This window comes from Prosopis cineraria, unplaced genomic scaffold (assembly GCF_029017545.1).
Source record: "Prosopis cineraria cultivar Desert tree isolate PC_DT_omini unplaced genomic scaffold, ASM2901754v1 PC10, whole genome shotgun sequence".
In the NCBI taxonomy this organism is placed as follows: Eukaryota; Viridiplantae; Streptophyta; class Magnoliopsida; order Fabales; family Fabaceae; genus Prosopis; species Prosopis cineraria.
In genome coordinates, this window is record NW_026555341.1 from 2,157,278 (window position 1) to 2,173,181 (window position 15,904).

Below are 15,904 nucleotides of genomic sequence, written 5' to 3' on the forward strand. Positions count from 1 at the left end.
TCAACTTAAATATCCTATTAGGAAGTCTCACCTTAAAAATGTAGCTCCCCAGTACCGGTGAACTTGCGCTTACAGACGCTCCCTCTATTCGTTGTTCGCACTGCATGAAGGGAAAGGAGAGAGTGTTTGGAAAAATGAGAAGGAAAAATTGAGGGTTGGTTTAGATAAATAAAATATGGGTCCCACCCCATTTTTGCTTTCTTTTCTTTTTTCTAACATATGTATGTATGTAATCATAGCACGCGGAAACGCCCACTCCTTCTTTTTTTTTTAAATTTATTAATATATATATATGTGTGTGTGTGTGTACATTACACTATATGAGCAAAACATTCCACCTCCCCATTTTTTTATTTTTTTTATTTAATTCCTACACACACACACATGCACACATTTACATTTCATTTCTCAATTTCTCTTTCTATTATATTTCTCTTCCTTTTTTCCTAATAATAATAATAATAATAATAATAATGTTTAAAATCTTAACTTAGAATTATATCCTAAGTTAGATCTAATAATCATCTCCTACTAATTTATTTACCTCTAAATAGTCTCCAAAATTTCTATTAACCCAAATTAACTATTAAAATTTAAATTGGGATGTTACAAATTTGATTAGAGTTAATTAAAGATAATTAGTCATTAATGACTATTGATGTCTTTGATTATAAATTGATCATTGTTGGTGCTAATGAGCTTCCTGGAGGCTCCGTTTAATATTTACAGGTACTCTTGGATGGTTAACTAAGAGTTGAGGTAACCGAAAATTTAAGTACAGCATATCATTATGTTTGCATTTACACTTTAAGTATTATTATGAATAGTTTGAAATGAGCAAAATGAGCTTATGGATGAATATGTTGATTTTGAACTATTACCCAAATATAAAACATAACTCATTATGATGAAGTATTTGATAATTATATTTATATTGATGTTAAGTTTAAATTACCTATGAGGTGAATGTGTTAACATGATGAGTGGTCGTAATTAATAATGTTGGAAGAGATGTGCTAAGCATTTATATTTGTGATGAAATGCTTAATGATTACATTTATATAGATTTAATTTGGTATTTGAAATATGAGTTGTTGGCATAAATTGGTCAAGAGTTAATTATAAAACGAGTTATTATAAACTATAATGTGGTGTAAACTGTGATAAGAATTCAAGTTCTAGTAATTATAAGGATGATGAATTATTATAATATGTATGAGCTTATATTCACATTTGTTGATTAAATTTGTATGATCATAATGGGTGGGAGTTCAACCTAGCATTATAGATGGATTATGATAGAAAATTCATGTGGTGTAACCTCCACTGAGTTTACACATAGTAATTAGCATACTTTATTACTATATGTACTTAGTATTGCCAATAACCTATGGGTGTAGTATGGGTCAGGCATGATGCTCAGTACTACTGGTCCTAAATTGGATGGTGTGGGTCGAGTACTTATGACACCCTGGAATTCGAGTAGGGAGAATTTATGGTTTGAGAGTGAGTATAGGAGCTTTTAGCTGAGTGACCATTCACGATTGAAGAGTGGGGTTAGTCCAATCACATCGACTAGACCTATAGAGATAATAGCCTATGAATTCGGTCAAATGATAAAAAGAGTGGTATAAGACGATTGCATTTGATCATGTAAACTACCTTATAAAGATGCATTATAAATAATATTGGTTTGCCTTATGTCTTAATTGTTATGATTGCCACACTTTAAATTACTTGATTACTAAGATATTTATCTCACTATAATAATTTAATGTTTACAGGCAAGGATTAAGCTAAGAGCAAAGGGAAGGCCTATGAAGTTAGAGATTGGTAATCAATTATAATGTCTCTAGTTTTATCCTTTATGTATAATTTGAATACAATATTTGTCAACTATGGATCTTTCATATTGACTTCTGTTTATTTGAAATCTACTTGTATTTGTAACCTTAAACAATGAAATCTTGTCATTATTAGATTATCTTGACCATAGTAGAGTCCAAACCTTAATCTAGCTAAGGTAGTGTACTAAGATAGTTTGAACAAGTATATTTTTACTAGTTAAGTGATTTTTTACATGTTTTGGGTGATTATTTAGCTTAAATGCAAATAATTGTATTTTCACTCTCTCGTTATGTGATTTATGGTAGTTAGGAGGTCAATTCTTGTATAAGAACTTATTTGATACTTGTGGCTATTTAGACAAGTATATTAGGACTTATTAAGTGCGGTTCAAGCCCTTATATTAGCTAATGGCATATCGTTTGAGATTTGAAAACTTGGTTGGTGGTTTTAGAAGTAAAAATGTGAAATTATAATCCTGAGTGTCTAAATTCTTTATCTAATGTTGGATTAACATGAAACTAAAATTATTAGTTAGATTATAAAATTGTTGATGTGTGGGCGATTGAATCACCTCAATTCGAGATCCGAGTCAAAAGGTGTGTACATTAAAAGTTTGTAATTGAATAGTTGTTATGACATCTTTGGCCACAACCAATAGATTTTTGGCTACAACCAAAGACTTCCCGAGATCATTTGGCCACAGCCAATAGAGAATTAGCCATATCCAAAACCTCACTATAAGTGTTGGCTATGGCTTAGTGTTCTCTGGCTACAGCCAAGCACCTTTGTTAAGTAAAAATGACCCTTTTTACTTCATTTTGACTTGTTTTCAACTCTAATTATTTTTCATGTTTCTCAAACACCTTTTACTCTAATTTATAATGGTTAAATGACCTTTTAAACTTAATTTTGAGATTTAATAATTTATGAAATTCTATTTCTATAGGGTTTTCTTATTTAACCTTTTTGAGTTTTTATATAACCAAGGTTAATCATTTTTTCCATAACATTTTTATTATTAAATTAGTTATAAATATCATGGTAGCTCTACCTTAAGATTAAATATGTGCTAATTATATGTTTAAAAATTGGAGGTTTTATAGGCAATGCATTGTGGCGTGCATCACATATGCCGTGGCATGTGGCATAGAGCTATCGGCTTCTATTATGTGCCATATGCCGCAATGCACATGACAAAATTTTGCTATTGAATATTAGTTCGTAGAAATGAAATTTTAATATGCGCCATTTCCATACATGATGACCGATTAGAGTGATGCAAGCACTCACATGAAACTTAATTTGTAAACTAGCTAATGAAATAAGTTTAGATATAATCCAACAGTCCTATCAATATTTAGACGCTAGGATGTAAAAAGTCTTTTTTATCAAAATTTTCACGTACCAAAGTGTTCAAATCACACACTTTATCTCATTAAGCCATTTAAGGCTTAGAATCAAGTTTAAAAGGACCCAACACACCTGATTGACCACATATCACATCATATATATACAAATATTAAGATTTGACCATTCAATCACCCATTTCACAATAAGGGCCATCTTTTACAAATTTTCATATAAACATATATTGGCCAATCTTTCATATCTTAACTATAAAATCATCACAACACATGACTATCACAAAATACAATGTAAATACATTACAACCCTAGCCTTAGTTCACTTGTATCAATGATTGGGCTAGCATGTACTATTCTGCCATGTATGCCCCCCATACATACATATTTGCAATCTAACTCTTAGCCCATTATTACATCTTTTCACCATAATCAAGGCATATTCGCAACTATAAGGCTAAAGTCACATAATCACCACATTCCACATTCATAATATGTATATGAGTCCTATGGTAACTTTTCATTTTACAACACAAAAGACAGGTTCATTACACAAGCTCGGGAGTCTTATGGCAATAGTACAACTATGTCGATCCTATGCCTTTTCCTTTGCCCGGCTCACTACTTTGACCTGTACAAATGTAATCATGAGATGAGATAATAATATCAGTAACAGAATAACTCACTACTACTAACAATTATAGGTAACTATAAGAAAGTATTGCATAATATACATTCAAACATAAAATATGGAATATATTTTTATCATAAATCCATTTTTCACCTCACATCACCACCAATAGCATGACCGCTACCATCCAAACTTTTGAATAATCTCGACTAAAATTATAGGCTCATATCAGGCCAATGAACCCTCATTAACCCTAAACTCACCTTCAGTGATAGAATTACCTAACCAAAGGTGTTTTTTTTCACTTTCAAACTACAGTTTTCCCCTATCACATACTAATTAGTGTGTTGTTGTTCTAATACCACATTACATAGATGCTAAGGAGCTCAAATCTCCAACACCACACCTCATATAGACACTAAAGAAATAATCTCTAAATTTAAACCTTAAAAGACACTAAATAGATGAAATTCTCTAATACCAGACCTTGTCGATCACTAATAAGAATGATGTCATATGGATTTCTTACTACTTCTCTTTATGGTTGAACTCCCACCCCCCATGATTATGCTTTCATACAAATATCATGCTTGCATATGTTTTGCACACATAAAATTATATAACCATGCATTTCCATTACTCATGTCTTTAAAAATCCATTTCATGCATCAAAGATGCATATTTTAAAACATTTTTATGCGCTAAATATCATACTTTCAAACAATTACAATAGACAGTCAAATGAAATAAGTTATTTGATTATCTCAACCTTTCTGTCACTAGAAAGGTTACCCATAGATTTCATAGCCACTAATACTTACAAGCACGCTTCCTTTCTCAACTTACATGCACAATATGCCAATCTACATACAATTGGCATAATTAATCAATTAACTCAATTGACCAAAAGTACTTAATTTATATTCTAAACTATTTTTTAGCCATCCATTGACTTTCACTTAGCCAAGTCACGTTCATTACCTCTCATTCACCACTATTCACCACTTTTATCAATCCGATCTCACTTTTACTCAAATTCCCATTCTTTTCTCCACTTATTTAGGGCTAAATTAAGCTTATGGATCCAAAACTTTATTGTTTACCCCAAAATAGTCACAAAGTCTTAGTTTAACTCTCGAGAACCTCTTCATTACTAAAAGGTAAGAAACAAATTCCTTAAATTTTTTCGATTCAATATCTTTATAACTCACATTGAAAAAAAGTATAGTATAATTGAAAGTAAAGGTTATACAAAACTTACCAAATAAGTTATCGATTGGAAATGCCTTCCAAGTTCTAATAAATTGATGCCTTGTCAGAGCCCTGATCTCTTCTCTCTTCTTTGCTCGATTTCTTTCCTCTTCCCTTCTGAAACTACAAGATGGACATGTACTAATTACTTCATTTTCTAATCCATGTGCTATGGCTCATATAGCTTGTGCCGCGGTGAGTGGCACGGTGAGAAAAATCCTCACCGTGTGCACACTGTAATGTCTGCCTTGACATTACCAAGACAACACTCACATATCATTGTGATAACTCGAGTTAAATAAAATTCTCTGAAAAAGTTATCACAACTTAAGGGTTTAAAGATAATTAATGTAAAACATTGGGATCTCAAGAAATCTCCTTTTCTAAAAAATATAATTTGAGCTTAAACCATGGTTAAAAATTAGTTAAGAGTAAACACGAAAGCATGAAAATCAATTCTCTTCAAAACAGACTAAAATAAGTCATTTTGCCCTTATCTGGTTCGTCTATTGCAACACAAGCCTTACCCACCGCGACAGATGGCACAGAGGAATGAATCCCTTAAAGGCCTCTAGAGTTGCGGCACAATAATCATGCATCGTGGCATGCACCTGTTGTCATGACAGCAGTTTGCTGTTATGGCTTTTCTCTAAAATTTCAAAGTGTGTCATTTCGCCATCCGACATCCGATTTGAGCAGTTCAATATTCACATGTAGCTCTTTAAGCACTCTAGCTAATAGCACCAGTTTTGTACTCAAACAATCATCCGTTAAAAGATGGACACCTGAACCCAAAATGGTTTGTTTTCATAACAAATCGCACACCATGGTGTCCAACTCATAATACCAAATGCCATTAGCCCCATAGACACCTTGACTACCTCAAATGGATCATACACACTTAACAATTCAATCATAACACATAATTGAGTAATTATACTCAAAATGACCACCAAACCCTCAATTGACAATAACACAATAAGGCGGATAAAATTCAACAGACAAATCAATTGGTTATTTTGACACTCTAAACACTTGAAATGTACATCACTTAATCCATAATATTAATCTTGGACTAAGATATACACACTTATCACAAGATTCACACAAGTAATATTCAAATAATGTCATGTTCCTGAGTTGTTAATATTTAGTGATAATATTCATTACAAAACCAAAAAGGAGAAAGGAAAGAGCTATACTACAATGTTCTTCACTCTTCACATGCTCCTTCCTTCCTCTTTCCCCTTTCGGAGCCCTCCTTGTAAAATATAACCATGAAATGAGATAAATATCTCGGTAACCAATATAGTTAATCAAATGTTTATTACCACAAATAACTATCAAAAAGTATCAAAACTATTGTAATAACAAGTATACCATGAGATAATTGTATCTTTTGTCAACAAAACACATAGTTTCATACTAGTATGATCATTTAACCACCGAACTTTCAATACTCCCTGACATGAAACTATAGGCTCTCTTGGATCAACCACTTGTTGACCCGAGTATACTTTCGGTGGTAGAAATACCTAGCCAAAGGTAATTTAACCCACCTATAGACTATGATTTTTTCCTCTTCACACACTTGTGATAGAGGCATCGTTGACTCCTAACCGTACCCTAACGGGTATTAGGAAGTTGCCAGACTGCCCGAATGTGCCATGGTAACAGTTTCATATAATGCTGCACCGAATGTTCTATGGTGTCAGCCTAACCATATGAATTTTTTACTCACATATCTTTACACACATATATCCCCACATATCTCGAGTGAACTCCCACCCCTTATGATCATGCTCTTTCACAATTTTCACTACTTTCCATCACATTTCCACATCACAAACTTATATACATATTATATACATTTCAATTAAAATTAATAACCATTTACAAATCAATTTTTCATGCCAAAATCATTTACAATGTCAAATTATGCATAAAACTCTTTAAAACCACAACCTTATCATTTATAATTACTTCTATACAGTTATAATAATTAATAAATATAATAAACTATATGGTTACCTCAACCTTTCTTTTCTGTTTTATTTTTTATCTATTTTTCATGCCTGATAAGTACAGATTTTGCACGTACGCCGCCGCACGTCGACACGCTCGCTGCGGCGCATGGCATAGAATACCCTATAAAATTTTAAACTCCCTTCCATGTCATGGCCCACTTGAACCTCAATCTAATCCTCTTCTAAGGCTATCTAAGGATTCAAAAAACCATATTAGTCTCTATAAACCTCACTAAATTAACAATTTATCTAAATTGACCAAATTACCCTTGAAAACACTGATAATTACTAATAAGAAAACTTATGATGTTAGACACACACTTCATTTTGAAACTCAATTCTTCCCCTATATATATTCATTCAATACTCCATTAAGTCAAAACATCAAGTTATCATCCAAAATTCTAATCACTCACTAATTGCTAATTCACCCCTAATTAGCAACTAGTTCAAGGATTAAAACATCAGAATGTTATACCATGCACTGTAGCATATGATATAAAGAGGGCAATTTAACCTCTACACCATGTATCGTGGCTTGTGCATAACATGTCACAACGTACGTGCCCCTGTCATGATAACAAATGTTGTCATGATAGCTCTTCAAGTCGAACTTTAGATATACACCATGTTTGCATCTAATGTTTAACTGAGTGATTCAAGCGTCCACGTAATGCTTATTTGGTGTGCTAATTAATGATACAAGTTTCATTTCAATCCAATACCGTGTGAGAGTTTTAGACACCTGAATGCCCTTATTAAAATCTCTCTCTATCTCTATCTCTTTCTCTCTCTCACACACCCCTATGCTATAAGATTTACTTATCCATAGTTAAACTAGTTAATTGATAGAATGAATTATTCAATTATCTCAACCCCTTTTTATCAAAAGGATTACCCATAGTATAACATTTACTCTAATAGTCCCAATGACTAACAGAAGCACCAAATCATGTAAATATACAATTTCAAGCACCATATGTTAGTTTCTCATACCTAATATAGGCACCTATCAATCAAATTAACTAAATTTAGTTATTCAAAACCCGTAACTTTTGTCGTTAAATTAGTAGTAGCTTAAAGTAACCTATAATAACTCTATATAGCATTTTAAGAGTTGTTCTATGTTGTAACACAGCTCAAAACAACTCCAACAATCCCAAATTTACTTAGGATTCACCCAAACCCAATGTCCTAACACTCAAGCTTAAAATTAACATTTATTCAGCTCAAAAAGGCTTAAATTAAGCTTAAAACATCACATCCAAATTCTTAGGTTTTAGGTCAACTTAAAATCTAAAATTTCCAAATCCTCTAACCTTAAAACAAATGAATTAGAAAAGGAGAAGAGGGAGTTAGTAATATTACTCAAACGATTGAAGACCTAGTTCAACTTTCAATATGGCCCAATTTGAAGCCTTAGCTCAACTCCCCACATTCCCCTTCGGGCTCCCACTTTTCCAAATGTTAAATTCTAGTTTTTTAATGATTTTCACATTTTTATGTTATCCAGCATGCCATGCGCTACAACATATGACGCATGAGCAAATTCTCACTTTTGCTTCCCTGATCTGACCCAATCTAATTTCCACACTAGTATAATCTTGACGCTATTTATGATCCAAAATATCAATTAATAACCCAAAAATATGATTAAATTAATTAATCATCAAATTTATTAATTACCCTTTAATTAGCAATTAACTTCCAAATTTAAAGCTCAAGATATTACATATTTATAGAATTTTTTGCTATTTTTCATATTCATCTTTACCTTTTCGCCCTCATTAAACACTAGAAAAATTATTACAATTTCTTTCATCTTTATTAAAGAGTAGAGGTGAAAACTTATTAAATTTTAAAATAAAGTTAATAATATTTTAATTTTTTTAAATTTAAATAAATTATATTAAAAATAATTTATAAATAGAATAAGAGAAAATAAGTAACTACTTAGTAAGGGTTAAAAAAAATATGAGAGGAATGTTGTAAGCGAAAACTTGGCTAGAGTCAACAAACTTATGTTTGTCAAATACAAACCGAGTTATTTATTACATTTTCCAAAAAAAAAAAAAGAAAGTTACCTTTTTCTCAAAAAAGAGAAAAAGTTTGAAAAGATATAAGATAACTCCATTATTTGAATTTAATCGGAGTCGGCCGCACCAAACCAATCATCCAGGCATCCTTTGATGGAAACAGACTAGCTTAGAAAATGTAAAATTGGAAGGGCAATAGTACTGAAAAAACATAATTTTTTATCTTACACTTTGTTCATATTTTATTATAAATATATATATTTTATAATATTTTAAATCTTTATATTTTTATTTTTTAATATTTTAAGTTTTAAATGAACAAAATAAATAAAGTGTAGGGATCTTGAATGAATGTAAAACACCAAAAAAATAAAAATATAGGAATTCAAAATATCAAAAAAAAATATAAGAACATATAACAAAATATGATCAAAGCATAGAGATCAAAATATATGTTTTTTCATTTTAATATTTCAAACATATATTTGGTCACTGCTTTAATAAACACGATAGAAGTATAAAAAATTTTACAATGAGAATGCAGGTATTTGAATCGGGAAATAAGTAAAACAAGTTCAACTGTAATCAGAAATTCGCAGGCCCCCAAGGAGCTTTGCTCCATAGCGTTTTTCTTGTTAAAAAAAAAAACGATTAACCCGTTTTCCACGAGACTGGGCAAAGCAAGGGCACCAAGACTGGGCAGTCGATAACTCAACTACCGTTTCTAGTCGTAGGATGCTTGCATTTACATTGATTTGATTCATTTTAAAGAAAAGAAACGGGCGCAAGAAAAAGAAAGAGCACAAGAAGCAAGGGGCACGAGGGCAAATCCTGACTGAAAAGTTTGTATTATTTTGATTAAAGTTCTTTGACTTTGTGTTCCTCTAATAAAAATCGAAGCTGATTTACTCATAATTTTTTATTCATGCCCTCGGAATGGCCCTGTCGGTTTCCACAGGAATGCGAAACGCTAAACGACAAGCATCGAAGTAAATAGTCGTCCGACACTCTGCTATGTGGTGTACCTAAGGAGGAAGGAAGAAACCATTCCACTGGCCTCGACATGTGGAGGATGCGAACTTGGACACGAAAAGTTACAGCTAACCTCGCCACTCCATTTTCCAAAAGTCGGGCCCCAAAAATACGCACTCGTAGATCACCCCTTTTACTTCAACCATAGGTCCATAACCACGCTCTTTTCGGCTAATTAAACTCCCGAATAGTTAATCATCTATAATTGTTGTTTTGTTTTGTTTTGTTTTTTTGTTTTGTTTTTTGTTTTTTGGCTTCGTGACTTTCCCATTTATCATATCTTCTTCTGCCGTCCGAAAAGTTTAGAACTTGGAAAGAGAAAACAAGAAAGAGATTGAGCTCATCCCTGCTGCTTGAGGCACTCAGGCACGCACTGTCTCGGTGTCGCAAAAAGCCAGAAAGCCCCGGCAATTTCCGCCGGGATCTCTGTATTTGCTTTTTTCTTTTTGGGTTCAAGCGTTGTGGATGATCTGTTCTTCAATTTGACAGTTAGATCACAGGTCATTGGCCGGCGAGAGTTTTCTGGCGGGTATGATGTGTGTCTGACTCTCGTTTTGTTTTCTGAGCCGAGAAAGCTTTATTTTAAGCTATTGGCCTATTGGGTTTAATCATTTGAGTTCTTTGGTTAATGTGAATTTTGGTCAGACACCCATAAGAGCTGTTAGGTGGTGGGTTAATGAGATAAAGGTGAGGGAAAATAATTTCAGATTGACTGGTAGATGTAGAGAGGGAGAGCGAGAGAGAAGCTGAGACAGTGTAGAAACCCTAAGAGGAAAAGGGAAAAAGAAAGTGGAAAAATTAGAACTTCATTCTCAAAAGGTTGCTTTGCAACACTGAGGCTAAATCCCTAAGTTTTCCCTCTTTGTTGGCTAGATTGATTTCCTAGCAACCGCAGAGAAATTTTCGGTCCCCATGCCAGTTGATTTAGACAATTCTTCAACAGCTTCAGGGGAAGCTAGCGTCTCTTCCTCTGGCAATCAGACTGCTCCACCAAAGTCCACTGTTAAGAAGAAGAGAAATCTTCCCGGAATGCCAGGTAGGAACAGATAAACCATGAGGTTGATTTAACTATTTGTCTGGGACTTCTTCTTCTTTTTTTTCCTAACTGAATCTTCGATGTTTGGGGATGATTCAGATCCAGACGCGGAGGTGATTGCACTGTCTCCAAAAACCCTGTTAGCGACGAACCGATTCGTGTGTGAAATCTGCAACAAGGGATTTCAGAGGGATCAGAATCTCCAGCTCCATCGACGGGGTCATAATCTGCCATGGAAGCTGAGGCAGAGGTCCAGCAAGGAAGTGAGGAAAAGAGTCTATGTGTGTCCCGAGCCAACCTGCGTCCATCATGATCCCTCCAGAGCTCTGGGTGATCTCACCGGAATAAAGAAGCATTTCTGTAGAAAACACGGTGAGAAGAAGTGGAAATGTGACAAATGTTCAAAGAAATATGCAGTTCAGTCAGATTGGAAGGCTCACTCGAAGATTTGTGGTACCAGAGAGTACAAATGCGATTGTGGGACTTTGTTTTCGAGGTTTTTCTGGCTATCCTTGCTCTCCTTTGTTCCTCTGTTTTCTGCTGTAATTTTTTTCTCTAGATTTGAGGTTTGTAAATCTTTTTCTCTGGTTGGTTTTGATTTTTGGAAGGAGGGATAGTTTCATCACGCACAGGGCATTCTGTGATGCGTTGGCAGAGGAGAGTGCAAGAAATCAGACCCAGCCTCAGACTCAAACCCAGACTCAAGCTCCTGAGAAGCCTAATTCAGAGTCGGACCCAAAAATTATAAGCGGCGATTCCTCCCCAACAGTTCCGGCGCCGGCGCCACCGCCACCGCCTACAGCCCCGCCTCCAGCTCCGAAGTCAAATAGCGTCATGCCATCTGCCTTGCAGACGAAAAATCCAGGTAGATATCAGCAGATTTTGGATAACATGCTATCCTTTTGGTCCCGCTTTCGTCTGATGTGATTTAGTTAAACCAGACAACAGAGTTGTTTGTTTCTCTCGAAAACCTTGGAGCCTAGTAGTTTTTGTCTGTTATCGTCTTTTGTTTTCATCTGGATATCTATCATAACAGTGGAATAAGTGATCTGAGATTCGGAAAGCTAATTAATAAAAACGAACTGCTAAAATATGCTGTTCGGAACTGTGTGATCTAAACTATGCAATTGTTGACAAAGAAACTTCAAAAGATTCAAAAGTTAAAAAGAGAAAAAGCCTTGTTTTGGGGGGGAGGGGGAGTGGGTTTAGTAAAGTAAACATTATTTGTTCTTTTGTTAAGAACTTTCAATATTTAAAATAAAAGGCCTAAACTTTTGCAAACTCATACGATCTAAGTGGCCACTTTTGCTCCTCTCTTCTCTCTATTTTATTCATATTAGTCGTAACTTTAATTTGGTTCTGGTTTTTCAGAGTTGCCCGAAAATCCTTCACAAATCATTGAGGAACCACAGGCCTCTGCTGCTCTAAATGGGAGCTGCAGCAGCAGTACTAGCTCAACCAGTAATGGTGGTACTAGCAGTACTGTATTTGCAAGCTTGTTTGCTTCCTCAACTGCATCCGGAAGCCTGCAACCTCCTCAACCTCAAGCTCCTGCGTTTATTAGGGCCATGGCTCGTCCGGATCGTCCTGCAGAGCTCTCAGGGCCTTCATCTTCGGAGCCCATCTCTCTCTGCCTGTCCCCTAGCAATGGGTCGTCAATCTTTGGAACAGGAGGGCAAGAACGTCGTCAGTATGCCCCACCACCACAGCCAGCTATGTCCGCCACTGCGCTACTGCAGAAAGCTGCTCAGATGGGTGCAGCAGCAACAAATGCATCGCTGCTTCGTGGGTTCGGCATAGTCTCATCTTCCTCATCATCTTCATCATTAAGCTTGCTAGATGACATGCCATGGGGTCAGAGGCAAGTAGAACCGGAGAATGCTTCAGTTCATGCAGGGCTCGGGCTTGGACTCCCATGTGATGGTGGCTCTGGATTGAAGGAATTAATGATGGGGACGCCCTCTGTGTTCGGTCCCAAGCACACGACCCTGGACTTTCTGGGATTGGGGATGGCTGCGGGTGGTGGCACCCCTAGTGGAGGCTTATCAGCACTAATCACTTCCATTGGTAGTGGTCTGGACGTTTCTGCCACAGCAAGGCCCTTCGGTAGTGGAGAGATTTCAGGTAAAGATATTGGGAGGAGCTCGTGACATTGTCTGGCTGTAATCCTTGTACAATCTGGGGTGAGATCAGACTTGATATGATATGTCCCAAAAGGTGGAAAGGACTGTGTTGATAGTAAATGAAAATGCCCGGAGAGCCTCCTCCATTCATACACTAAGCCTGCTTGCTCTGGACCACTTGATATGGTGGATTGCGGATATGTGGAAGCTTTTTATAAAACCCGGTTGTGTTTTAAGTCTTTTTGCAAAACAGTATGGCGTATTTGGTGATCAGGTCTGCTCCATTTGTATGTTGGGCATCTGCAATTTTGGTCATTTTATGAATGCCAATAGTGGATGATTTGGTACATAGCCGTAGCTTGTAGGCATAAATCAGGAAACTCTGATGATGTTAGTTCCTTCAACTTTTTCAGGCCGAGTTTCCGCCAAGTGTTGATTATTGCAGTCACAAGGTGGATTTGGACGTATGCCCATTGGCAGTATGTGGTTTAATAATTATTTTACTGGAGAATGTGCTGTGTCATTATCTAGTGTGGTAGAGACTTTGTATAGAGCATTAATTAAAGTTCCATTGGCTTTCGTTCCATTCCAATTTTCCCTGGAAAGGGGGCAAAAGGGGCAGGACTGATGTGAGCTTTTTTCCTCTGCATACTTAGCCTTATCATCAAGAGAGCTTTTATAATGTTAATGGAGTCTTCGGCCTGCAGTGTCTCTTGTGGATCATGAACGGCCTTAGTATCCTGCTCCTTGCCTGTTTAGATGCATCCAGAGTGCATTTGGAAAAGAGAGAGAGAGAGAGAGAGAGAGAGAGAGAGAGAGAGAGTGTGTGTGTGTGTGTGTGTGTGTGTGTCCAGTTCCTTCAATTTTGTTGACCGGATCGATTCTTTTTCAATTGACGGCACATTCGTTTATTTTTCTAGTATCCTAGACTGCTAAATGAAGAGGGAGGTATTGTTTTAGGATGATAGAAAATGAGAACTTTCATAACTATCAAGTATTAAATGGAGTAAGTCTTCAACACGTGTAAAATATACGGAAATGCATTGGTCTTTAAATTAAAGGATCAAATAAAGGGATTGATGTAGCTTAAGCAGTTCCGACTTCCGAGCTGGACAAATGAAGCAACATTAATGCTGATTCAGATTAGTTTTTGATCTTTCTGGTATAAAATTGTAATATTATACGTTCATACTAGCTTCAAAGTTCAAACCTATTTTAACTATCAAGTTTTTTTTTTAATAAATATGCCGGAAAATAGTAATACTTATATAGAAAGAGTAGTAAAGTAATAACTATTCCACGGTGCGATGAGGCGGAGGAAGCCGGTGGCAATTGTTTCGTTCTCATATTCTCATAATAAATGGTGATGCTGTCACGATCAATCTCGCCTGCCTGTGGGTCAACAAATTTGTTGCTTCTGCCATTTTTTTATTTATTTCCCACTTTGATTGGCCATTCGGAATAGGTGGTGTTTAAGAATGAATCGGATTACGTGTTGTTCAAAAATGGTTTACCTTTTCAGTATTCCATCCTTCTCAATTTTAATATCTACAGTTACAGAATGAAAATGACACTGCAATCGGAGGCATTAATTCGTCACAATTGTTAGTGTTAATTTTTCGATTTCGAGCTTTTCTTTTTTTTTTTTTTTTTTGGGAGGAGGACTTTTTTCTAATGGTTGAGGCTAATAATTACTGTACTAACAAGAAGCACACAATCATTTTCAGTAAACATAAATTTCCCGTTGATGAAATTTCATCATTTTTTTTTAATACAAGATCATGGTAAAACCATACAAATATCGAAATTAGGTAAGGTCAGAAATCATAAAACTTATACAATTAATTAGTAAAATATCAAAAAGACAAATATCAAAATTCTTCAATGACGCCTTGTGTGCATAAGATTAGCGCATCTATTAGTTTCTCTGAAAACATGTTCAAAAGTTATCTCCCAATTGCACATGGTAATATCTCTTATGTTTTTGATAATGACTGAATATGGGTGATTATAAGTATTGCTCTGGTCAATGAGAGATAAGGCCTCCATAGAATGAGAATAAACGTTGACTTTAGGGATTTGGGCATTTCAACAAAGTTTGATACTTTTCAAAATTCCTATTAGCTCTGCAATCGTGCTAGGTAGATAGTCAATACTTTTAGAAAAATCCCTAATTCAGTTGTCTTGATCATCTCAAATAAGTCCACCACAAGCCGCAACTCCGTTGAGATTAACAGAGCCATCAATATGTAGTCTAACCCATCTCGACTTTGGCAAGATATAAAGCAACCATTTGCCTGGATCTCCATTAGCATTGCTATTTTTAAATGTTCGGATCTGGTATCACGATTGTTGCGCTAGCATTTTTTTCCCCTTTTTTGGAATTTTAAAAACGAAAGACGAAAATAATAAATTGATTTTTTTAATTTTTTTTTAAACTTTAATCTGCTTTGAATGAATTAAGATGATTTAAATTTAATTGTTTTATCTTATCTATTTTTTTTTAAAAAAAAACTTAACTAATATTTACTGTTTAAATTTCAAATAAAAAGAAAAGCT

General features: G+C 35.0%; 1 protein-coding gene across 1 annotated transcript; it reads left to right on the forward strand.

Moving 5' to 3' along the window:
* The first annotated feature begins 10,331 nt into the window (after nt 1–10,331).
* On the forward strand, nt 10,332–13,937 carry LOC129322872 (zinc finger protein GAI-ASSOCIATED FACTOR 1-like). Its single transcript, XM_054969318.1, has 4 exons — nt 10,332–11,222; nt 11,322–11,718; nt 11,831–12,087; nt 12,594–13,937. The coding sequence occupies exons 1-4, from the start codon at nt 11,099–11,101 to the stop codon at nt 13,370–13,372; spliced, it is 1,557 nt and encodes a 518-aa protein (XP_054825293.1). The 5' UTR covers nt 10,332–11,098; the 3' UTR covers nt 13,373–13,937.
* The last annotated feature ends 1,967 nt before the right edge of the window (nt 13,938–15,904 follow it).

What these genes read in the sequence shown, in the direction of transcription:
- LOC129322872 (XM_054969318.1), top strand. Translation starts at nt 11,099, where the DNA reads ATGCCAGTTGATTTAGACAATTCTTCAACAGCTTCAGGGGAAGCTAGC. An exon ending in TGTGGGACTTTGTTTTCGAG is followed by an intron (nt 11,719 to 11,830) that starts GTTTTTCTGGCT and finishes GATTTTTGGAAG; the next exon opens with GAGGGATAGTTTCATCACGC. An exon ending in CTTGCAGACGAAAAATCCAG is followed by an intron (nt 12,088 to 12,593) that starts GTAGATATCAGC and finishes CTGGTTTTTCAG; the next exon opens with AGTTGCCCGAAAATCCTTCA.